General features: G+C 37.2%; 4 protein-coding genes and 2 non-coding genes across 8 annotated transcripts; 2 read left to right on the top strand and 4 right to left on the bottom strand.

Moving 5' to 3' along the window:
- Nucleotides 1-349: 349 nt before the first annotated feature.
- rsy-1 (Arginine/serine-rich protein PNISR) lies at nt 350-6,168 on the top strand (the record flags this gene model as incomplete). 2 transcript variants are annotated; one of them, NM_060477.6, is made up of 5 exons in its annotated part: nt 350-415; nt 557-1,584; nt 3,094-3,274; nt 4,204-4,452; nt 5,707-6,168. In NM_060477.6, 5 exons carry the CDS (start codon nt 370-372, stop codon nt 5,970-5,972), a joined length of 1,770 nt encoding a protein of 589 aa, NP_492878.2. The 2 variants fall into 2 exon arrangements, with proteins under 2 accessions (NP_492878.2, NP_001122545.2); NM_001129073.4 differs by having other exon boundaries at nt 370-415; nt 4,204-4,358; nt 5,707-5,775.
- Nucleotides 6,169-7,250: 1,082 nt separating this feature from the next.
- On the top strand, nt 7,251-10,038 carry ins-36 (INSulin related). 2 transcript variants are annotated; one of them, NM_001264650.3, is made up of 2 exons: nt 7,251-7,428; nt 9,831-10,038. In NM_001264650.3, exons 1-2 carry the CDS (start codon nt 7,254-7,256, stop codon nt 9,917-9,919), a joined length of 264 nt encoding a protein of 87 aa, NP_001251579.1. In that variant the 5' UTR covers nt 7,251-7,253; the 3' UTR covers nt 9,920-10,038. The 2 variants fall into 2 exon arrangements, with proteins under 2 accessions (NP_001251579.1, NP_001364638.1); NM_001377635.2 differs by lacking the exon at nt 7,251-7,428 and adding an exon at nt 9,498-9,655 and having other exon boundaries at nt 9,831-10,032.
- On the bottom strand, nt 7,372-8,586 carry Y53H1A.7 (Ubiquitin-like domain-containing protein). Its single transcript, NM_001264652.2, has 2 exons — nt 8,398-8,586; nt 7,372-7,936 (listed from the first exon to the last, which is right to left on the bottom strand). Exons 1-2 carry the CDS (start codon nt 8,581-8,583, stop codon nt 7,748-7,750), a joined length of 375 nt encoding a protein of 124 aa, NP_001251581.1. The 5' UTR covers nt 8,584-8,586; the 3' UTR covers nt 7,372-7,747.
- On the bottom strand, nt 7,710-8,498 carry anr-40. Its single transcript, NR_101623.1, has 2 exons — nt 8,398-8,498; nt 7,710-7,936 (listed from the first exon to the last, which is right to left on the bottom strand).
- Nucleotides 10,039-10,439: 401 nt separating the features above from the next.
- ztf-6 (Zinc finger protein ztf-6) lies at nt 10,440-15,423 on the bottom strand. Its single transcript, NM_060476.7, has 6 exons — nt 15,243-15,423; nt 14,825-14,935; nt 13,567-14,145; nt 12,081-12,440; nt 11,576-11,716; nt 10,440-11,178 (listed from the first exon to the last, which is right to left on the bottom strand). Exons 1-6 carry the CDS (start codon nt 15,357-15,359, stop codon nt 11,044-11,046), a joined length of 1,443 nt encoding a protein of 480 aa, NP_492877.1. The 5' UTR covers nt 15,360-15,423; the 3' UTR covers nt 10,440-11,043.
- A 7,775-nt stretch (nt 15,424-23,198) lies between these two features.
- F28D9.6 lies at nt 23,199-23,379 on the bottom strand. The gene has a single exon (NR_101622.1). It is a non-coding gene; the product is annotated as a small nucleolar RNA F28D9.6 (small nucleolar RNA).
- Between the last annotated feature and the right edge of the window lie 679 nt (nt 23,380-24,058).

The raw sequence follows: 24,058 nt of genomic DNA, 5'->3' as shown, positions 1-24,058 counted from the left end.
TCGGATTTCGGCAGGAATTCTGGAATTTAAAATCACTTTTCTCCAAAAATTAAATATATCGATTCATTTTCTTCACATTACAAACAAAAAAACACGTTCAAGTATCTGAAAATCACACAGAAAGCCGCCGTCAATAAAATTCGGTGGCCGCGTGGCCGTGGACTAGGTTTCGTGTAAAGGAACGGCCATCGACATTTTTTCGATTTAATTCTATTTTAGAATATTTTCAGCGCATTTTTAAAGCTTTTAAATAGAAAATCTAGCTGAAAATTTCGAATTTTTGTTAAAAAATGCTAGTTTCCACCTTTTTCCTCCCAAAAAAAACCAATAAGATCGATATTTCCTGCAGAAAATCACAAAACGAGGGAAATGGAAGATTGGACCAACTATCATCAGGCACAGCCGGCGGAAAGTGGTATGGCGTTGTGATTTTATTGAAAAATTGAATTTAAAATCGAAAAATTTGGCAAAAAAACACGAAAAAATCGATTTTTTTCGAGATTTTCGCGAAATTTTTTTAAATTTATTTAAAAATTAATTTTCGTCTATTTTCCAGTCGACTGGGCCCAGCTGGCCCAACAATGGATGGCGATGCGCGACACAGACGATCGTCGAGCCGGAAATTCACACGATTTCGCTCAAAATCATCAGCTCCCGTGGCATCAGCCACGTCATCCGGGCCCTCCGGCTCATCAGGATTGGGGCGATTGGTCCGCGAATCGGGACGAGCAGTGGAGAGGGCCGCCTGGGCCTTCTGGGCCGTCCGGGCCCCCCGTATATCATAATCAAGGCCCGCCTCGTGGATATCCACCACCACCGCCACAGGGAGCAGACACGTGGCGTGGAGCTCCTCCACCAGCTCACCACGGACACTTTGGACCGCCTGGACATCATTTCCAAGGCCCACCACAACATTTTCCGCCAGGGCCACCAAGGCCGCACTTTCCAGGCCCCCCAGGCCCACATAGACCTCCAGAGCACTACCCAGGGCCTCCAAGACCTCAGGCTCCAGCGGCACCACCACCGAAAAGCCTATTCCCGTCGGCCCAAAAGCCTAAGCCACTTTTTGCGGCGGCTTCAAGTGCTCCAAGCTTCTTCGGAGCACCTCAACGTCCACCACCGCAGCTGCACTTTTTCCAGGAGAGCCCCTCGGTCCAGCACGATTTTCAGCAGCCCGATTTCCAGCCCGATTTCCAGCCCGAAAACTACCAAAATTCCCCGGAACCCCCGGCCCAAGCTGGCCCGAAAGGTGTGCCTCCACCGGCTCCACTAATGGCTTCAGGGCCCACAAACCCGTATGCAATGAACAAAGAGGCCCGGAAAAAACTGCCGGCCTGGATCCTGGAAGGCCTTGAAAAGGCCGAACGGGAGAAGCAAAAGCAGTGGGAAAAAGAGGAAAAGCTGAAGAAAGCGGAAGAAGAAAAAGCCCGGCGAAGAGCCGAAGCTGGAAAGAGCAAATTTGACTCTTCGTCGGATGAAGAGAGCCCGGAAAATGAGAAATTTCCTGTTGGTAATGGAAAATCTGAATATCAGGAAGATGATAATGATTCGGAAGACGATTTGGAGGAGAGACGAGAGCAATTTGTACGGGAAATTCTAAATTCCTGAAATTTCCGCAAAAAAAAACCTAAAAACTACAAAAAATTTGAGAAAAAACGAAGATATTCTAAATTTTTAGAGGAAATTTTTCAAAATTTGAGAAAAAAAACCAATTTTTTGAAAAAAAAAATCCAGCTTTGTAGTTTATAGTCTCTCAGCCTCAACCAATATTTTTGGTTGAGGCTCACACACTACAAACTACAAAAAATTTTGAGAAAAAACCAAAAATTTGTCGAAGATTTTCTGAATTTTTAGAGAAAATTGCTAAAAAAATCGAGAAAAAACCGACGAAATTTGATCAATTTTTGTTGGTTCAGGCTCATGCTCAGACACTACAAACTACAATTTTCGGGTAGCCTCACCAAAATTATATTTTGAACAAAAAAATCAATTTTACAATGAAATTTTTGTATTTCGAGGAAAAATCGTTTCTTTTTTTACTTTTATTTCAAAAAAATGTTGAAAATTTGAAAATTTTAGCCGGCTAGACTACAAACTACAGAAATTTTTTTTTTTAAATTGTATTTTCCCAAGATTTTCTGAATTTTCCAGTGTAACTCCTAAATCCTAAAAATAATTCCTATAAAACACCGAGTTTTTGATAAAATTTCAAAAAATCTATTGGTTGAGGCTATGACAATTTGTAGTTTGTAGCCTCTCAGCCTCAACCAATATTTTGGTTGAGACTCACACACTACAAACTACAATTTTCGGGTAGCCTCACCAAAATTAAATTTTGAAAAAAAAATAAATTTTTCAATACAACTTTTGAATTTCGGCAAAAAAATCGTTTTTTTTTTCATTTTTAATTCAAAAAAGTTTAAAATTTTAGACATTTTAGTAGACATTGGCGTTTTTGATGCCAGCTAGACTACAAACTACATGAATTTAAAAAAAAAAAACAATTTTCCCTAGGTTTTCTCAATTTTTCAGCGTAAACCATAAAAATTCCAATAAAAAACCCAGTTTTTGATAAAATTTACAAAAAAAACATTGTTGAGGCTATATGACAATTTGTAGTTTGTAGTCTCAACCAATTCAAAAATTGGTCGAGGCTCAGACTACAAACTACAATTTTTAAGACAGCCTCACAGAAATTTAAATTTTCAAAAATTCAATTTTTTCAAGATTTTTTAAAAAATTTTCTAAAAAGTTTTGAAATTCGGGTAAAAAAAATTTTTTTGTTTCAAAAATTTTATAATTTTGATGCCCGCTAGACTACAAACTACAAAAATTTCGAAAACAAACCTTAAAATCTTCCCAAGATTTTCAGAATTTTTCAGTCAAAACCTTTAAAAATGCAATAAAAACCGAATTTTTGATAAAATTTCAAAAAATCTATTGGTTGAGGCTCGCGTTTTTGGAGGCTGTTAGACTACAAACTACAGAACTTTTGAAAAAAAAAAATTGAATTAAAAATTAAAAAAGGTCCATTAAGTGGAGAAAAACCTCTTAAAAATTTCAAAAAAAAAATTTTCGAAATTTTTTTTCCAGATACGCTGTGTGAAAACTCTAATGATGAACGTGCTCCTCGAGTCTTCGAATGACGTCATCATGCGTATAATACAAGAAGAGCTCCGTGAGCACGAAAAACTTCAATTTGAACGGAAAAAATTGGCAACTGCGCCGAAAATCATCGGCAACAGCTCAGCGTTGGCGGCTCTCGCGGCTTTTGGTATGGAGAAGCTCGCGAAAATTCGAAATTCGGAAAAAACAATTTTTTTGACCAGAAAATTCGGTTTTAAAAGTTTTTTCCAAGTTTTTAATTTAAAAAAAACCGAAAACTTTAACATTTTTGAAATTTTCTTCCAAAAAGCTATGAAAATCGTATAATTTTTCATAAAAAATTCATAAATTGTTCCAATTTTTCGACGAAATTTTTTTAAACAAAAAAAATTCGATTTTATCGAGTTTTTTGAGCTAAAATTTCAAAAAGTTTTTTAAAAATTGATTTAAAAAATTCGAAAAACGAAAATTTTCAACATTGTCTTCAAAAGTTTCACATTTTTTAAAAACTTTTTTCTAAAATTTTCGAATTTTCCATATTTTTTTTAAATTTAAAACAGTTACAATTTTGAAACAAATCGAATTTTCTGGTTGAAAAATTTGAGATTTTCCGAAAAAAAAAGTAAAATTTTTGATTTTTAAATCGAATTTTTCAAAAAAAAATAGCGAAAATTTAGATTTCCAGAAAATTTTAATTTTATATAAAAATTGTGTTCAAAAAGTTCCTGAAAAGCTCTTCTTTTTCCTAAAAATTCAAATTTTTCAGAAAAAGTTTTCAAAAAAACATTTTTTTTTTTTGGAAAAAATCGGTTTTCAGAAGCTTTTTTAATTAAATATTCGTTATAAAAAACGATTTTCGAACAATGTACCAAAAAAGAATTTTTAGTTTAAAAATTTCAATTTTTTCGATTAAAAATTCCATAAAATGTGAATTTTCAATTTCTCGAAAATTGTAAAACTAAAATTCAAATAAAAAAAGCCTTTTTTTGCAAAAAAAAAGTTGAGTTTTCAGTTAAAAAAAAAAACGTTTTTTAGAGCTAAAATGTCATATTTTTTGAAATTTTATTTCAAAAAATTCAAATTTTTCAAATTTTCCAGGAGACGGTGAGGATAGTGACAACAGCAGTGACGATGGAGTTGGCGACGACATGGAGCCACGGCAGGAGAGCAGTGGCTCGGCGGAGCTAAATGGAGCATCAGGGGCAGCAGAAGCAGGAACACCAGAAGCTGGTGGTGGAGAGTTCAAGGCTCCCGTGGGTATCCCTCGAAAGTTTAGTGTTAAGACAGATGATGTCAAACCATCAGTTAATGATGATGGTGAAGGTGTTGATGATTTACACGTTCCAGGTAAGGTAAACTAATGAAAAATATAAAAATATATTCACTTTTTGTTGAAAAAAATACCATTTTTGCTAATTTTTTCCCCGATTTTAGCGTCAAAAATGTGTTTTTCTGTAGTTTGTAGTCTATTAAAGCGCGAATTTTCAGCCAAAAAACTTCAAAAACCTACTGGAAATCCACTTTTTTGAATTAAAAATTCAAAAATTTCAGGAAAATCTGCAAAAAAAAAATGTTTTTTCAATATTTGTGTGAGGCTATGTTATTTTGTAGTTTGTAGTCTCAGCCTCAACCAATTTTTGAAATAATTGAGGCGCGCTGGAGACTACAAACTACAAGTTTTCTTCACAATTTTCACTTTTTTCCGCCAAATTTGAACTGAAATTTTTTGGGATTTTGGGACATTTGGGATTTTGGATTTTTGGGACAGAATGGTTTTGTAGTTTGTAGTCTCGGAGCGCCAATTTTCAGCCAAAAAAAATAATATTTTATTCCAAAAAACCCACTGGAATTCCACTTTTTTTGGATTAAAAATTCAGAAATTTTCGGAAAATCTGAAAAATTTTGAAAATTCAGTTAAAACCGCTTCTAGAACTCGAAAAATCTATTTTTTAAATCCAAAAAAAAATCTGAACATTCCTGAACATTTGGTGAGGCTTTGCTCATTTTGTAGTTTGTAGTCTGTGAGCCTCAACCAATTTTTGAAATAGTTGAGGCCGGAGACTACAAACTACAAGTTTTCTTCACTTTAGCAGAGATTTTTCGGGAAAATCTCACTTTTTATCTAAAAAATTTCAAAAATTCTTTTCTTTTTTCAATAAAATCTCTGAAAATCCAAATAAAAATCCAAAAAATTTTTTTTTTCTAATTTTGTAGTTTGTAGTCTGTGAGCCTCAACCAATTTTTGAATTGGTTGAGGCTACAAACTACACATATTTCCCAGCCTCAACCTAGATTTCTTCATATTTTACTCATTTTTTAAAGAATACAAATGAAAAGTGTGAATTTTTGAAATTTTCACTCGCAAACGTGTAGTTTGTAGTCAAAATATTGGGATTTTACTATTTTGGGTTAGGCTAAGCTGATTTTGTAGTTTGTAGTCTTCGGCTAAATATTTAGAAATTTCCTTTCAAAAAGTCTGTAGTTTGTAGTTTGAACCTTGATTGAGGCTGATGTGATTTTGTAGTTTGTAGTCATTCTCTAGACTACATAGAACTACACAATCTACACACAAAATTCCGGAAATAATATTCAAATTTTCAGATTCAAAAAACGGCGATAATAAAAAATCGGAAAAATCGTCGTCGGAAAAGAAGAGAGAACGAGAGATGAGAGACGATGAGAAGGAGAGAAAATCGAGTAAAAAGAGCAAAAAACGATCGAAAAGTCGTGAAAAAGAGCAATCTTCATCACGACATAATCACCGATCGAGAAGCCGATCTTCGGAACGGGATCGCCGTCGAAAACGGTCGAGAAGTTCGGAACGTCGGAGGGATCGGGGGGACAGGGATCGGCATAGTCGACGTTGATTTTTATTGATTTTAACGATAAATTATTGATTTTTCCGATTTTTACCGCCGATTTTTTCCACCAATTTCTTGCTCCAAATTCTCATTGTTCAAAGCCGCCCGTTTTTCTGGAAAACTCCCAAAAAATTATTTTTTTGTATTACCTATGATGACATTTTCCCATTGATTTTTTTTTGCTTAATGTATTTTGAAGTTTTGTTTTTTCGTTTTTGGTTTCAGCATATTTCAGAATCGCACAATAAATTCTAATTTCGCGCCTGAATTTTTGGAAAAATAACTAAAATTTGAATTTCCCGCTAAAATATTAAAAATAATTTGAAGTTCGCGCCAAATTTTTTGTTTTGAAAATTCGAATTTCCCGCTGAAATATTTAAAATTTTTGGAAAAATTACTAAAATTTGAATTCGCGCCTAAATTTTTGAAAAAAATACACATAATTTAAATTTCGCACCAATTTTTTTTTTCGAAAATTCAAATTTTTCGCAAAAATCATGGAATTTAACATTTTAATTATTCCGCCAAAATGTTTAATTTCCCTCAAAATTTGAATTCCGCGCTGAAATTTTTGAAAAATTCTATTTAAAATTAGCGCCAAGATTTTGTAAAATTTAAATTTCTCGCTAATAAATTTAAAACACATTGAAAAATTGAAGTTTGAATTTTCCTCAACAGATTGACTAGAATTATCAGTTTTGAACGCCTCTCACGAGACAAAAATCAATGGCCGAGTTTTCCCGAATTTTCTAGGCCATGCAGCAAAGGTCGGTCATGAATTCCTTACACTCAGAATATTATAGAAAAAATACGATCGCACAAAAATAAACAACGACGCAACGACACTCCGCTGTTTTTAAGCCCCGCCCACGATTTCATTTGCACTGAAATGTGGCGGTCGCAGTGCAAATGAAATCGTGGGCGGGGCTTAAAAACAGCGGAGTGTCGTTGCGTCGTTGTTTATTTTTGTGCGATCGTATTTTTTCTGTAATAGAATTATTAACCTTCGATCTATTTATTTCATTTAGCCATAAAAACTATGTGTTATAGTTCTTCTAACTGATATGAATTTGTGCAGAGTATTGGCATGTTTTATCAATTTGTGACTGTTCGAAATTGTTTCAATGTTTTGCTTTTTTAATTTTTTAAACGGCCTGAAATTCGGCCTGGAACGGCCTGAAATTAGTTTTCAAATTTTTTTGTTCTTAAACTTTTTTTTTTTTGAAAAAAATAATATTGTATTTTTCACAATTCAATTCATAGAAAAATTGTTGTTTTTTTTCCAGAATGAACATAGGCAAATGTTCCATAATTTTCCTGCTCTTTTGCGTTTTCGGATCAATTTTGAGCCGAGCAATCCGGAAAAGACACCCAGAAGGGAAATTGGTTATTAGGGATTGTAAGAGATATCTTATCATGTACTCAAGGACAATTTGTAAGGAAAAATGCGAAAAATTCGATGGTAAGTGAGCCTGACTGCTATTTTCTGAAATTTTCCAACAAAAAAAAAGGAAAATACATACTATTTCACTAACTTTTCCCACACGTTTTTCATATTTCGATGTTTTACTAAAATGCTTAGCTTTTTTTTAAATACTATAGTTTTTCTGGGATTGTATATTTTTCTATAGTAGGCCCGCGGACTATACTCAGGGAAATACTGCTGAGCGTTGGCGACTTAGTTACTACTTAGAGTTGGCAGGAGTCTGTCTACTTTCGGCAAGATTGTGTCAAAATTCTCACTTTCGGCAGGAGTTCCTTTGCCTAAATAAGCCCGCGGACTATAAACACACAAGAGTCCCGGATCTTGGTTTGGAATAATAAAGAAAATCAAAATATATGCATAATGTTGGGGTGTGCAGTTTCGGCCCGAGTTGTCCGTAGTGTGGGTGGCAGTTGCAGGTCACGGTCCGCGGCAACGCCGCTCTGTCGCTAGTGTCCACCCAGGCCACGTGACCGAGCCAATCTCCCTGAATCTTTATATGAAACATTGCAATACTCAAATCCTCGAATTTATTAACTCAACACATTTAAACTAGGGCTGGAATATCGAGCGTCCGGTCGTATACCTAATGAAATTCTAAAAACCGGACGACTGGACGCTCAATATGACAGCCCTGATTTAAACAAGTTCGGACGAAAAATAAATTTTTTGGTCAAATTTCTCAAAAAAAAAATGTAAAAATGAAAAAAATGTTGAATCTAATTTGAATTAATTGCTTGTAAAATACGTTAAATGCTATGATTTCCACATTGAAAATAACATTAATGCCTACGATTGTGAAAATAGTAGTTTTATATATTCAAACTGTAGAAAAAATAATATTCTATTCAGAAAATGCCAAAAATATTTCCATGAGTTTAACTTTCACGAAATACATTTCACACATTCATGTAGCTAATCAGGTTTTGAAATTACAGCGTGATTCACCTTAGTGGTTTCAACGTTGTTCTTCTTCTCCTGGTACTGCTTTGGCATGCCATCAGTGAGCCTAATCAGTTTGTTATCCACGAGTGTAAACTTTTCCTCTTTCGGCTCTTCGAAGTGTCGTTTAACTTCTATCACAGTGTCAGTGTGGCTGCCACAGTCCTTTATGGTTACAGTTACTCTGGCCATTCTGAGAAAAGGATGTCGATAAAGAAATGTATGAGAATACTTGAGAGATTGTTATCTTGTTGTCTAATTATGTGAACAGGGTATGTAGTGTATTGAATAATAATAGACTAATATAGTTTTAATTGCATGATTTAATAAAATATAAATTTTCACTACGTTATAATCTTTTACGGTGGCGGATTTTTACTAACATTTAAAATGGTGTTTCGAGGCATTATTTTACAAATTATGCCTAGAGAAACAATGAGAATGAATTCAAAACCCGTGGTAAAAAATGACGTTCGAAAGTAGTAAGAGATACAAAACTTAGTAAAATATACGATCACAGCCACTAACTGCAGAAAAATAACAAGGTAATAAAAGTTTAGGTAGCAATACTGCAATGCATCATTTGTATAAAAAGAGTTGGTTTTGTGTTAGGAATCTTATAGAAAAAATGTATCTACTTTTTATAACTATCTTATTTCTATGTTGTGAACAATTTGAATCGGTGGTATTGTGAAACAATATTGCATGTTTGGAATTTCTAAATGAGAATGCCTAATAGGAAGATAAATAGAAATACACAATGGAGAAAAATGGTAGCGAGTGGTGGTGTTGCGCACCAAAAAGATCGACAGAGGCGTATCTGACGTACGCACAGATGTTGCATCGAAAAAATGGGGAAGAGGTGATTTTACTTTGTCGGTATACACACATTAGCAGATAGTTAGGGCAGACTGGCATAGATGTTATTTATGAAGAGGAGGTGTAGGAAGAGGTGATCTTACGGATCACATACATTAATTACGACAGACGATATTCATGAAGGGAAGGTGTGTGCGCACTAACTCACAGCTTCCAGATCAATAATCGCGCACAAAAGTTTCGAAAATTCGCAATGGGGCGCTCTTGTGTTTCGCATATTTCAAGGTAACACTACTTGTAACTTTTGAGTAGATGAATACCAACTTTATAAACCGGCTTTAAATGTCTAATAATCACTAGAATACGTCCTCCGACAGGCGAGATATCAAAAAGTGATAAACTTTATATTTTTACGGAAAACATTTTACATTGTATAAAAGATATGGTTAGTCAACGTTTCAACACATTATGCCAAAAGTGGTACATTTTATAATAGAAAAAAAAAACTAGAACTTATTAAATAAAAACTAAGCCGTAGTAAAACTAAGTCGTAGTAAAAAAAGGATTCGCAGAGAGAAATGACATAACATTTTCAATAAATTTACAATTCATTTTTACAGACCTGCTCGTTGAAGGATGCCATTCTAACCAGACACTTAGCAATGAAAGAACTCGTGAATTATGCTGCCCAAATGCAGGTTCAAATTAAATTTGTTCCCTTTTTTTGGTTTCTAGACACTAATTACGGTATTAATTGGTGAAGTTTTTAAAGATCCTACTTGTTATTTAGTTAAGATTTTCAAATAAAAGCTCTGTTGAATTTGAATAGCCATTGAATTCACGTAATTTTGGGTTAAAAATTTTTTTTTTCAATTTTCAGTTGTTCAAAAAAAACTTTTACGGGTTTTTGATCCGATATTCAAACCTTTTTGATTTCGAAAAATTTTGGCGCCAAATTTGAAATTTTATTTTAAGAAAAACATAGTCTGGAAATTCAAATTTTAATGGTTTTTAAGTTTCGGTGGGAAATTTAAGTTAAATTTCCGGCAAATAGGCAAAACTGCCGTAATTAAAAATTTCCGACAATTCGGCAAATTTGCTGGAATATTTCAATTCCGGCAAGTTGCCGTTTTGCCGGAAAAAAATATTCTAAAAAATAAGTTTTCTTCCAAATTTTTTTTAAACCTCGTATAATCGATTTTTCTTCAAAATATCCAAATTCAAAAAAAAAATACAAGTCTTTTATTGTAAAGGCATTCGGTGTGTGTAAGGGAGCAAAAAAAACGAATATTTGGGTGGGGGTTTAAGCACCAAAAAAGAGGGTAATTTTGGACAAAAAAGTCCAAAAAAAAGTACAAAAAACAAAAAATTATTGCCATAAAAAGTATCGATCCATAAAAAAAGTGGGGAATTAAATTATGACGGTTTTGAGTGGGGAGGGGTGTAAAATGCAAAGGATGATTTTCAGAGATTTTTGCGAGAAAAAAAAATTATTATGATTTTCGAATTGTATGTAAAAGAACAAGTGAAATTAGATGCATATAGAAATAATAAAAAAATTTCCAAACAAAAAAATTTGCGTAATAAAATCAAGGATAGAGACAGGAAATAACACACAAAGACAGGAAAAAAAATCAATAAATCGATAATAAAACTTATCTGATTTCTCGATATAAAATAATAATTATTTTAATTATTAAAACCTTTTTTCACTAATAAATTGGGTGGGGCTTTTGGTGGGTCTGTTTGAGATAAAAATTGCACGCGTATCGGAGAGTACAGGAATATTTGAGGTCTAAAAAGGGGGAAAGCAACGAAAAAAAAAAAAACTTTTCACGGAGCCGAGACCATTTGCTTCGTGGGCGACGAGTTTTTGCTCAGCGGGCCAGACAGCGCTTCACTAATTGAGGTATTCAGGGAGGTGTTGAATTCAAGGGCGTTGCTCACTTCCATGCATGCTGGATTTCTCTGAAAATTTTTTTCCAAAAAAGTTTTGGCTCGAAATTCAATTTTTTTTCCGTAAAATTTTGGCGCAGAACTCAAAATTCGTTATAAAAAAAATTGGCGCTAAACTTGAATTTATTTTCTAAAAAAATTTGGCGCGAAATTCTAAATTTTTAGTCCGAACCAAATTAATTCTCAAAAAATTTTGGGGCGAAATTCAAATTTTTAAACATTTGGCGCTAGATTCAAATTTCTTCAAAAAAATTATAGTAAAATTCAAAATTTTTCCAAAAATAAATTTTTATTTTTATTTCCAAAAATTCAAATTTAATTTTTGTTCTAAAAATTTTTCTGGCGCGAAATTCAATTTTTTTTTCGGTTTTTTCCAACATTCAACAAAAAAAATGGAAATTCGTATTACCTGTCTATGCAATCGAAGACCATTTTGTGTTGTATAATTGGTACCGCATCCTCTACACTGATAGGCGTCCGGATTGGCATGAATCTTCTGATGGAGCATTAGAGCATGCTTTTGGGTGTACGAGGCCTTGCATTTGTCACACTGAAAAATATTGGATGTTGGTTGAGGCTTCAAGACTATAAACTACAATTAAAAAAAAAATGTTGAAAATTGTGATTGAATTGAAGCAAATTAAAGAAAGCGAATTTGAAATAATTTGTTTTTTAATTTGAAAATCTTCGATTTTTTATAGGAGGAATAAGCTTAAGCCTACGCCTAAGTCGGAGCCTAAGTCTGAGTGTAAGCCTGAAGCCCAAGCCTAAACCTAAGCCTAAACCTAAGCTTAAGCCTAAGTCTAATCGTAAGCCTAAGCCTAAGTGTAAGCCTGAAGCCTAAGCCTAAACTCAAGCCTAAGCTGTACACTTAGTCTAAACCTGAGACAAAGCCTCACATTAAAAATACTCACATTAAAACGCATTCCAATATGCGTAACAAAATGTCGATGCACTGATCCTTTCTCCTTGAACACCTTATTACATCCATCCATCGGACAAATATATCCAGCACCATTTTCCGACTTCGGAACCTTCATCGGTGTGCTCTTTCGCTTGCGAGCCGCCGCTTTCTGGTCAGCTGACGAGGTATTCGCATCGAGCACATTCCCGTTCATCGACTCGGCTAAAAGTGATTCGAACATTGCCAGCGAGTCAAGTGAGGCTGTTGGATCGGCTGGTGGTGATGGTTGGGATGATGACGTGGATCCGTCATTTTCACTGGAGCCCGCGTCGAGGATCGCATTGCCGGCTTGTTGGTTGGCGAACAGAATCTGGAAATTGTAAAGTTACGACTGCAAATATTTCGTTTTAATAATTTTATTAATTTTAGACTACAAACCAGAATTGGGTGGCAATTGCCGTTCGGCAAATCGGCAAATTGCCGGTTTGCCAATTTGCCGGAAATTACAATTCCGGCAATTTGCCGATTTGCCGGAAAAATCGTTTTCCGGCCACCCCTGCTACAGGCTACAGGATATGTATATCCCTCAACCTGATCCAGTTTTCGCAAATTTCGTTCATATTGATAATCAACTCTGTAGTTTGTAGTGCCCCTGGACTTTTAACCTCAGACTACAAACTACACAACCAGATGCTCTTTGACCTGTAGGATGTCGGCCGCCATTGCAATCAGCAGTATTTTCAGTTTTCTCAACAAATTAACATAATTTCCATTCGATCTGATTTGTAATTAAAACGTACGGTAATACGAGTTAATTACAGTACCACCGTCCAGATAATGTCAAGGAATGTATCTATGTTAGAGCGGCAAATGAGCTGTGAAAAATGAGATTTGCCACACGTCATTAGGGACTACAAACTACAATTTTTTTCAGCCTCAACTAACAGGGTAACTCTTTTTTGGTTGGTTTCGGGATTTTTTCCAAAAGGCGGAATTTTTTCCAAAATTGAATGAAATCTATAATTTTCAGTACAAAATGGAGCCATAAAACAAGTGCGGAGTCAATTTGAGACTCCGCCCACTTCTTGGTTTTTTCGCCATTTTGCACCGAATTTTCTCTCAAATTCTAGGTCTCCTTCACGGAGTTTGTCAAAATTTTTTAGAAATTCAAAAATTCTTACAACCAAGAAATAGGGGCGGAGCCTAATTTTTAGAATTTCCGCGTCTTGGTCCCGCCCATTTCTTGGCTTTTTACCGTTTCTGACGAAATTTTTGCGTTTTAAGCGGGGAATTTTTCCATAATTTTCAAGGAAAACCTAGAAAATTCAGTTTTCATTAAAATGGTTCCTCCTACAAATAAGAGCTGTAACTTGACAGGTAGGCAAAATGTCTAGTTTGTAGTTAATAAACATTAAAAAGCGCGGTTCAAGTCTGGTATTTTGCCGGTTTGCCGATTTGCCGGTTTGCCGATATAAATTTCTCAAATAAATCCCTACCTGCAAAAAGCTGGTCAGCACCGCATTCTGCTCCTTATCCTCCTCATTCTCTTCCGATGCAGGCGTGACTGTAGGCGTCTGGCCTAGAAGCGATGCCTGAAGGAATTGATCGAGCAGAGCAGTGTCTTGGAGTGGATTCTCCAGTTTTTCACTCAATTCCAGCTTTGTATTCGACGTGGACGTTGTCGTCGACAGGATCGACTTCATCACAAGATCATGCTCTTCTTCCTCTTCCTGAGGGGATTTCGAGGAGCTGGTGGTGTTGGAGTTGCTGGAGCCGTTCGTTCCTGCCACAATCGCATTGATCACATCGGCTACATCCGTCGGTACCATCATCGTCTGATTCGTCTCATCATCCTCGGCGCTAGTGTGTACTGAACTGCTCACGGATCGGATGCTTCGTGATTCGATGGACGAGCACTCGAGCTCTTCGTCATCGTGATCGCCGCCGGCGGCAGACGGTTTTCGGCGCGGTGGCTCTTCTGATGATCTGTGTGATACGGTAGTCGTTGTGCTTGTCGCACTGTCATGACAATCCGAGAGAAGGCCGACAGATGTTGCGCCACATGTTGTACATTTCTGTAATTAGAAGAGACAATGAAATTAATGAGGCACTGGGGATGTGTGGAAGACGGAGGGGAGGGATAATTCGATTTGGCTCAAGTTAACATTATACTTGAGTGAGGCTAAGACTACAAACTACAAGAATTTTGTAGTTTGTAGTGTTTCTAAAAATTTTCGTTGTAGTTCGTAGTCCAAATATTGAAGAAAATAGAAGTCGTGTTGATTTCGGTGAGGCTAACACTACTACAAACTACAAACTTTAGCAGAATCTCAAAGATCTGTGTAGTTTGTAGTTCTTGTGTTGAGGTCTAGACTACAAACTACAAAACTTGTTCAGCCTCTTTGTTTGTAAACTTTGTAGTTTATAGTGTCTATGTTGAGGAATAAATATCCTAGAAATTTCGATTTTTTACATTTTGAAGCCAGAGCCATTTAATGTAGTTTGTAGTATCTATACTCCATACTACAAACTACAAAGGACTTAGACTACAAACTACGAAATCAAGTTGTTGAAAATTTCGTTAAAGTTTTGCGATTTAATTCAATTTTTAGCTTCAACTTTTCAAATTATATTTTCAAGCTAAATTTGTAGTTTGCAGTCACCGGATGCTAAACTACAAACTATAATGTTCAGACTACAAACTACACACACACAATTTTGAGCATTCTTGCACAATTTTTTTCAAATGCTCACCATTTTCCCGTTGAGCACATCATTCATCGCTTTATTGCTCTCGATGCATCGTTCCAGTGCTCCGGTGATTTTGACAAGTGTGCATATTACGGTAGTGCTGTTGGAGGGAGTCTGAAAATTGAAAAATTGGTAAATGGCTGAAATTTTAGAAAAAGCGGTGATTTTTTAGTTAGAAGAATTTTTTTAATTAAAAAAAAAACCAAAAAAATGGAGGAGCGAGTGACTACAAACTACAAAGCTTCGTTAGCCCAACTTTTGTATGGTTGAGGCTAATAAAAGTTGTAGTTTGTAGTCCATTTTCATCCTTTTTTCTCCATTTTTTCAGTGATTTGGACTAAAATTTTATGAGAAAACCGAAAAACTGTCTTAAAAACGTCAATTTTTGATCGTTTTTCTTCAAATTTTCGGGTAGCCGCACCTGTTCCTGAACATAATCTGTCCCATTGCTCTTCATACCGACCATCACACGTTTCAGACATGTGACAGCCTGCATAAGATCCTCGCTAACACGTTCCGACGTCGTATCCGGTCCCATTTGTTCTTGATGATGGTGATGGTGGTGTAGGTGGTGGTTGATGGTATTCTAGTCTAATTTTTGGCTGAAAATTGGGAAAAATTAGCCGGATTTTTGATTTTAAGGGAGGTTTTTAGAAAAAAAATCGGTGGAAAAAGGTGGAAAAATGCACGGAATTAGAGAAATGGCAGGGAAGTATTGAAAATTTGAATTTTTCAAAAATTGAGTTTTTGGGAGCAAAATTCCAACATAAAAATTTCGGAGAAAGTGTAATTTCTGCGGAAATTCGAAAAAAAATTACAAATTTTAGAGAAATTTTTTAGTGAAAAAATGCGTTTCGAAACAAATTTCTAGCCTAAAAATTATAGAAATAGCTCAAAATTAATGGAAAAATTCGATTTTTGGAAGGGAAATTACTGGAAAATCGGGAGCAGAAAATTTGGAAAATCACGTGTTGCCAGGCCGTCCCATTACGGTTTGATCTACAAAAAATGCGGGTTTTTTTTTGCTCAAAAAATGTGACATTAGCACGTTCTTAACCATGCAATTTCTTGTAGATCAACGTAGATCAAACCGAAAGGGACAGCCTGAAACCACGTGAAAAATGCAAAATAAAATTGGGAAATTACGGGAAAAATGTAGTGAGAAAAAATGAAGAATTTAGCCGCAAAAAATCAAATTTCTATTCAAATTTCGAGAATTTCAAGCGGAGAAAAAATTGAAAAACAGTGCGAAAACTGTGGAAAATAGTGGAAATTAAGTGAAAATGTAGAGAAGAACCCAGAATTAAGCTGGAAAAATCAATTTTCTAGTCAAAACCCAAAAATTTCAAGATGAAAACAGCAATCTGTAATGGGAAATGTGGAAAATAAAGGTCGAAAACTGGGAGGTAAGCTAATTTTTTTTCCTAAAACAGCACAATATGTCAGGATAGGTAAATCAATTTTGAATTGAAAAATTCTTTAAAAAAATACATTCCGAGCTTATAAAAACCCTAATTTTCAGCTCAAACTATCAGAAAATCCGTAGATTATTCAAAATAGGTATGTTTGGACCTCTACAAAACCTACAATTTTCTCACTGAATAGGGGGGTCCGAACTGAATGGGTGAAGGTCAAGTACCTCTGAAAAGCGAAAAAGGACCCAGTATTACTCAGAGAACATATGCCAAATTTCTTGAAATTCATCACAAACTGCGAGAGAGAGAGATTGCAGAGACACCAGCCCCCCGCGCGTTCAAGGACGACACACAATTTTTCTCTGCAATTCAGGCGCAGCTGAATTCAATGATGACACTCTCCTACTCACGGATGGATAGACGGACGGGACGGTGCCCGGCGCCCACCGACACTCCCGTTTTTCTGTACGGGTGACCTTCAAGGTGGCCCCCACCACCACACCGTCCGTTTTTAGAGAGACAACGACATCACCGAATTACCAACACACACACGTTTTTAGTGTATGTGTCTAAAATTTCCGAGAAGATGTCGAAAGATTCGAGGGAGATTTTTTGCACATTGGTTGAGGCTAACTAGTTTTGTAGTTTGTAGTCACTCAGATGCAAATCGTCACGGTAGGTTTGCTACCTGTAACTGATGCTTCAGAAAAATTCCGACAAGATTAGGCTAACCAAACTTAATAGTTTGTACCAGGGGCTTCCGGTTTTCGGCAAATCGGCAAATTGGTAAAATTGCCGGAATTGAAAATTTCCGGCAAATCAGCAAACCGGCAAATTGCCGCATACCCCAAACTTTGTAGTTTGTAGCCCAAATACCGGATTCTCGAGTTGTCTAAAAGTAAAAATGGTTGAGGCCAACAAACATTGCAGTTTGTAGTCTCGGCTTCACCAAAAACAGGGTCTCAGCTAGGTGTCTAGTAATTCCCAGTAGAAACTTTGGTTGAGGTTTGCTCAAAAATTGAGTTTCTCAAAACCTCACGCAACTACAGAAGTCGATGCTGGAATCGAGCTCAAATGAAAATTGGTTGAGGCTCAAAAAATTTGTAGTTTTTGTAGTGCTCTTTTTCGGCGCCAATTTCATCATTCCTCCTTAAAGCTGCTTAATCCCCCATTCCCCCCCAGCCCATCATCATCTAACTTTAACCATTCATCAGAGCCTTCGGGCTCCGGAGCCCGTCGAAAAAACACAACAGCCGGCTCCGCGGCCGTCGGCTCTTCCCTTCAACCGAATGGTCAAATGGAAATAGTGTGAATTTTAGTGAGTCGCTTGTCCGACGGGTCCCCTCCCATCATATGCAAATGTAGGTTGTTAGGCAGGGTGGGGGGAGCGGCGGCGGCGGAGAATGAGAAGCAGAAGAAGCAGATGTGCTTCTGTCAGAGCCGCTCCTGCTGCTGACCTGTCCAGCAGTGTGAGGATGCTAGAGGGAGCAGAGGGGCAAGAAAGAGCAAAAAGGCCGTAACTTTCACATTTCCGGAGCACCACCAGGCGTCCGTTTCAAGGCAACGTGAGATCATTAATAAGGGAGGAGGGGGTCTAGAAATTCAAAAATTTTTTCGGAAAAAAATTGCTAAAATCTGGTGAAAATTGATGAAAATCAAGAAAAAGTTGCAAAGTTATGACTACAAGAAATCGTGAGAATGGTTGAGGCTTAGACTACAAACTACAAACTACAAACTACATACGCAAGATAAGGTATATCAAGATTTCAAGACGGAATTAGGCCAATACAGAAATGCGCGAAAAAAAGCGGATTTTCACAAAAGCAAAACTAGCTGAAAAATAGGGAAAAGTGCTACAAACTACAAACTACAACGAACACAAACTACAAAAGTTACAAAAATCAGAAGATTCTTAGAAATAACAGAGCTTATAAATCGCGGTCAGGCTGTCCCATCACGGTTTGATCTACAAAAAATGAGGGAATTACCATGCGAAAACAGCTGAGAACTCTGCATCTCAACTCCCGCAATTTTTGTAGATCTCGACGTAGATCAAACCGGAATGGGCTAAACAAAACAGACTAAAAGGTTTTAATAAATGGGAAACGGAGATCCAAGAGTCTCAAAAACACGACAAACTACAAAAGTTACTGAAATCCTAAAATTCTTAGAAATAACAGGGCTCATAAATGGCGGTAAGGCTGTCCCATCACGGTTTGATCTACAAAAAATGCGGGAATTTTTTACCAAAAATCAGTTGAGAACTCTGCCTCTCAACTCCCGCAATTTTTGTAGATCTCGACGTAGATCAAATCGAAATGGGCCACTCTGACAAAAAACAACTACAAAAGTGTGCTAAACCCGGAAAATTGCTACTCGCATAAAACAGGTAGCTGCTGCCTCCGTAATTCCACAACACAAGGTCAGTAGCCACCACACACATCTTCTAAGAACATGGAGGACCCCCTCTCCGCTCGCACTGACTGACTGCTACGTACTACTACTTTTGGTGGTGTTAGAGAAGTCTGGAAGGCCATGCGTGGTCGTTTGTAGAAGGGCAAACGGGGCGGGTGGTGGTGGTAGTTCCCCCACCGCTCACAAAATATGTGGATGGTTGTGAAAGAGATGGAGAGAGAGAGGGAAATGAGTGCAATGTGCAAGTGAGAACCAATGGGATGTGAAGAGAGAAAGAGACAAGGGAGATCTGTCAGCAGAGACAGAGAGAGAGAGAGAAGCACAGAGGCAAAGACCATCTGGCGAGGAGAAATGGGTCTGAAAGACCCCCATCAACCATTGTCAAGTGCCACACACACAGCCTCTGGATGAAGGACAGATGTCTTTGTTTCTAGAAGAACGTTCCCAGAGAGGGTTTGTGTGCGGGATTAGGATATGTGGGTGGTGTTGTCGGACTGGAAACAGATGGCATCGATGAGATAAAGGGGCTGCTGTAATTACAACATCGGGCTAATGAGTCTCAGAAGGAACCTGGTAAGACATGTAGGCTTTTACAGGTCAAGATCCAGGATCCAGCTTGCTTTCACAGACCAGATTCCCAGACCAGAGCTCGTCAGAGCCGGAGCTCTGCAAATCTTCTTGCAACAACTTCAAGAAATTTTGAAAAAATTTTGAAAAAATTACACTGATTTTAGCTCAAATCTCGAATTTTCGAATTTCGGACCGCCATAAAAAATTTTTATGATAAATTTTTTGTTTCATTAGGAAATTCGTTGCTCATTTTTGGTCTATACGTTCACAATCGTCCGAAAATGAAGCCCAGCTCTCTTTCAGGCCCACTCTGAAAACTCAACCCAAACCCGCGAACCGATTATGCCTCCATCATTCACCCCAATTGTTCCTCTTTCCTCCATCACTGTCAACCTCTATTTGGCTGGATATACAGCGGCGATCAGCAGTGACGAGATACCATCTACAGTTCGGAGGGTACAGACATACGTACACACACGCACAAGGACGTCCCCTCGCGCTCTCAGCACATACCGATGGGGTACCTTTACGGTTGATTCGAGTTAGGTAGAAGAGGGAGAGGGTCAGATACAAAGAAAGAGGGAGGGAGAGTGCAACTGGATTGCTGCTGGAAAGGGCAGAATATGTCTCTCTCTCTCTCTGACCTCTCTCTGTTTCTGTGGGTGCTCTCTTCAAATCCCACACTACCTCGCCATCCTTTATTCTCCGCGCGGGGGGATAAAGAGGGAGACCACCCGGGCGTTTCGGGGGGCTGGGTGACCTCTCGCTGCTTCTCAGCGTCTTAGACACCCAGTACTATTTCTGTGCGGGAAGCAGCAGCAGCAGCGGGTCGTATGTGAAGGGACAAATGACTGCTGCTGCTACTGAAATTGTTTGAACTGGGTCTGCGCACCAGCACACGGTATTTCGGTATTTCTAGATGCGACGGCGCGGTGGGGTGTGCACAAAATTTATTGCAAACATTCGGAGGAGGTCGAGTGCGGAGAAAATGACAAAAAGTTTTAGATTGACGTAGAGAGAGAGAGAGTGGAGAAGAAAGACTAATTCGATTTCAAACAAAACGGCGAAACGCTTCGAAAATTTGAAATCAGCAGCAGGAAGTTGGTCTGGAAATGAGCTTTCAAGCTTTAGGCCTTGAATAGATTCAGGCCGAAGGCCTGCCTAGGCTGCAGTTTCTAGCCAATTTTTCTTGGGTTTAAGACGGCTTGAGGCCACATATCTATAAGGCTTTCAGGCTACGACTGATGTTGAGATATAAAAATTTCTCAGCTCACAAGACTATTTCAGGCCATTTGCATGGCTTTTTCAAGCTTACAAGTCGGCTTGAAAGTTTTAAGCTTTGAAATTTCTTAGGTAAGGTCAGAAAATAGGTGATTTTGGAAATCTCCAAAAATTCGAAAAATTACAAAATTGAAAATTACGAAAAAAGGCCCGATTTTCAAGTTGTGGGGTTTTTTGGTGAATTTCTGGGAAATTCGGCAATTCTCAAAAATTGCCGGAAATCGAGAACTTGCAACTTGCCGGACAGTGGGAAATTGGGCAATTTTTAAAAAACGCCAAGTTGCCCAAAATTCTGAACATTTTTTAAAAATTTGTGCAATTTTCTGAAAATTGCCGAAGTATGGGAACTATTAAATTTTCGTAAATTGCCAAAAAGGAGAGTTTTGGCTATTTTTGAAAATTGCCGAAATTTTTACATTTTGGCATTTTGGAAAGTCTCTAAAAGTTGGAGATTTAAAAAAAATCACAGGCTTTCGATGTGTGCAATTTTTGTAAAGTTGCCGAAAATTTGCAACTACTCAATTTTAGTAAATTGCCAAAAATAAGGACTTTGGCTATTTTTAGAAATGACCAAAAAAGAGCAATTCGGCAATTTTGGTAAATTGCCAAAAACGAGAAATTCGGCAATTATGGTAAATTGCCAAAACCGAGAAATTCGGCAATTTTGATAAATTGCCAAAACCGAAAAATTCGGCAATTTTTGAAAATTGTCAAAAACGAGAAATTCGGCAATTTTGGTAAATTGGCAGAAATCGGAAACTTGGCAATTTTTGAAAATTGCCAAAAACGAGAAATTTGGCAATTTTGGTAAATTGGCAGAAACGAGAAATTCGGCAATTTTGGTAAATTGGCAGAAATCGGAAACTTGGATTTTTTAGACAATTAGACTATTTGGCCCTCTAGGCTTTAACTACCGAAAACCTGAAGTTAAGCTTCGGGCAGCACGTGTGAAAATCGAGGAGATTAGCTACATTGAGCCTACTGACCAGAAGCTGCTCCCAATGTGATATTCAATTTCACATCTCTAATGAGAGCCAAACACCTGACAAAAAGACGTTGTCCGGGGTGATCATTTCAGAACAAACAACAAAACTCTCTTGATAACGCCGCTGTGATGATCAGATCAATCGAATCGAGGAGATCAATCATTCAAAAACGGCGAATTTGATCAGAGATTCTCTCGGGGAAAAAAAGAAGTTTAGAGAAATGAAAAAAAAACACGTACAGAAGAACGAGAAATGTCCGTTTTCAGCAACAGATACCTGGTCTTCCGGTGGTGACGATGGAAAGTGGATATAGTGTCAAACAAGAGAGAAAGATAGGAAATGACCTCGAATTGCAGATATTCGCCTTTTTCTCGTTGGTCGCTGTTATGTATGACTGCACGAAAGCCCCTATGGGAGGATTACAGTGTGTGTGTATGTATGTGTGCGGGTTGGCTGACCTCTTGCGCAATTATATATCTCGAAGAGAGCACATCGTGATGACGTGGCAGAGAATGAGGTAATAATTGAGGGGGTGTTTCAGAGATAATGTAGACTGCAAAATTCTCATGGCCTAGAAAACTTTAACTCGGCCACTCTATAAAAATTAGTATAGCTTTTGAATTGGGAATTTTGAACTATGATAATTGTATAAAAAATTTCGAAACATTTCGATAACTCGGAAATTGGGCTCGGAAGAACTCGGAACAATCAGTGGGCATGGCCTGGAAAATGAGAAAATTCGGCCATCAGAAAAATATTGTGGAAGAAAAAATTCGTCAATTGCATCTGATTTGAAAAGTAAGCAAATTCTATGAAAATCTCTTAAGAGAACGGAAAAAAATTTCAAAAAGGCACGGTTTTGAAATTTGAAAAAAAAATTCAATTGCAAATTTCCGGCAGATCGGCTAATCGGCAATAAAAAAATCAAAAAACTTGAAAATTGTTAGAGAAAATTAAAAAAAAAAACCAAAACTGAAAAGGATACTGTAAATTTCGATATCACGTGGCATGATGATAATGATAACCGACGATACTACTAGAGAAATGAATGAAAATGTTCGAGAATTCACATATTACAGTTTTTAGGAGAAGTTGAGAAAAAAAATCGACAATTCTTAAAAATTAAAAGAGTACGGAGATTAGCAGAAGTTCAGAAAACAGCTGGTTTTGGAAAAATTCCAAAAATTAGAATTTCAAAAAAAAAAATGTTGGACGTCAAGGAAAATTACAAAACTTCAATATTGCAATTTTTTGTTTAAATTGTTGAAAAATGAGAAAATCGACGCTTTTCAAAAAATTTCCAGAGTTGGAAATTAGAAATTCTCTGGAAAAACGAGTTGCCGAGAGTTGGGAACCGGACTATTTTTGAAAACTTCCAGAGCTGGAAATATCAGAAAATCACATTATCTCAATCTATGCAGTTTTCTAAAATTTGCCAAAAATGGAGACTTTGGAAATTTGCGGAAATTGTTGGTTTGCCGAAAAGCAGAGTATTTTTGACAGTTTTTAAAGTTGGAAATTGAAGAAAATCGCAGGCTCAATCTGTGCATTTCTTTGAAATTTGCCAAAAATTGGCAACTATCTAGTTTTGGTAAATTGCCAAATTTGACTAAATTCGGCAATTCGCGGAAATTGTCAAAATCTGTTAACAAGGACATTCTGGCAAGTCTACAAAGTTAGAATTTAACAAAAAATTACAGAAGCTTATGAAATGTTATGTAAGTTGTCGAAAATTGGCAACTACTCAATTTTGGAAAATTGAGAAATCGTCGGAAATCGATAACTTTGCAAGCTGCCGATAATTTAAAAATTTGGTCAAATTTTCAGGCCACCGTATTGCCTAGATTACAGTAATCCTAGTAAGCGGGGAAAAATTGTTCCACATCAAAAGAGCAAGCGGAGCAATAAATACATTTTCAGCAGAAGCCGCATCAAAAAAGAGAGAAAAGAAAAACTGCACTCTCTGCTACTGCTGCTACTGCTGCACTACACAAACAGCGGGTGCCCCAAACCAGCCAACACAACACATCCAAAAACGGACACATGACAAAGTTTATAATAGGGGAGCCCCACTCGCTTTTCGGCCACCACCACACCGCGGTGCGGGGCGAGTTTCAGTGTGGTTGTTGGGGGGGAAAGGGGTACTCTCCACGTCTGACGGGGTCCCTCGTTGCCTCCGCCAATCTTTCATGGCTCACAGAGTCCTTCTGCCACTGCTGCTGCCGCTGCGAAATTTGAGCCCTTCCGTCCCTTCTAGCTCTATTTTTTTCTAGCAAAGCCGAATAAAAATCATAGAGAATAGATGAAATCGCTTGAGGAAAGTGCATTTATTTCAGCATTTCTTGTGCTCTTTTACTTGAAGAAGCGAGAAACTTAAAGCTGCTGGACAAAATTGAAAGAAACAAGAAACAGATAAATCGAGTAAAAAAGAAGAGTGAGCTGCAGCGGGGGACCACAAATCTCTTCTTCATCTCCTGGATCACAGAGAGTGAGTGAGAGCAGAAGGCTCTCCCGCTGTAAACCCCAAAGGTTTAAGAGGTCAGATTTCGAGCCAGGGCAACTGGTGGAAT

The sequence above is a fragment of the Caenorhabditis elegans genome, chromosome I, assembly GCF_000002985.6.
Source record: "Caenorhabditis elegans chromosome I".
Lineage (NCBI taxonomy): Eukaryota > Metazoa > Nematoda > Chromadorea > Rhabditida > Rhabditidae > Caenorhabditis > Caenorhabditis elegans.
This window is presented reverse-complemented; position numbering and strand designations above follow the sequence as displayed.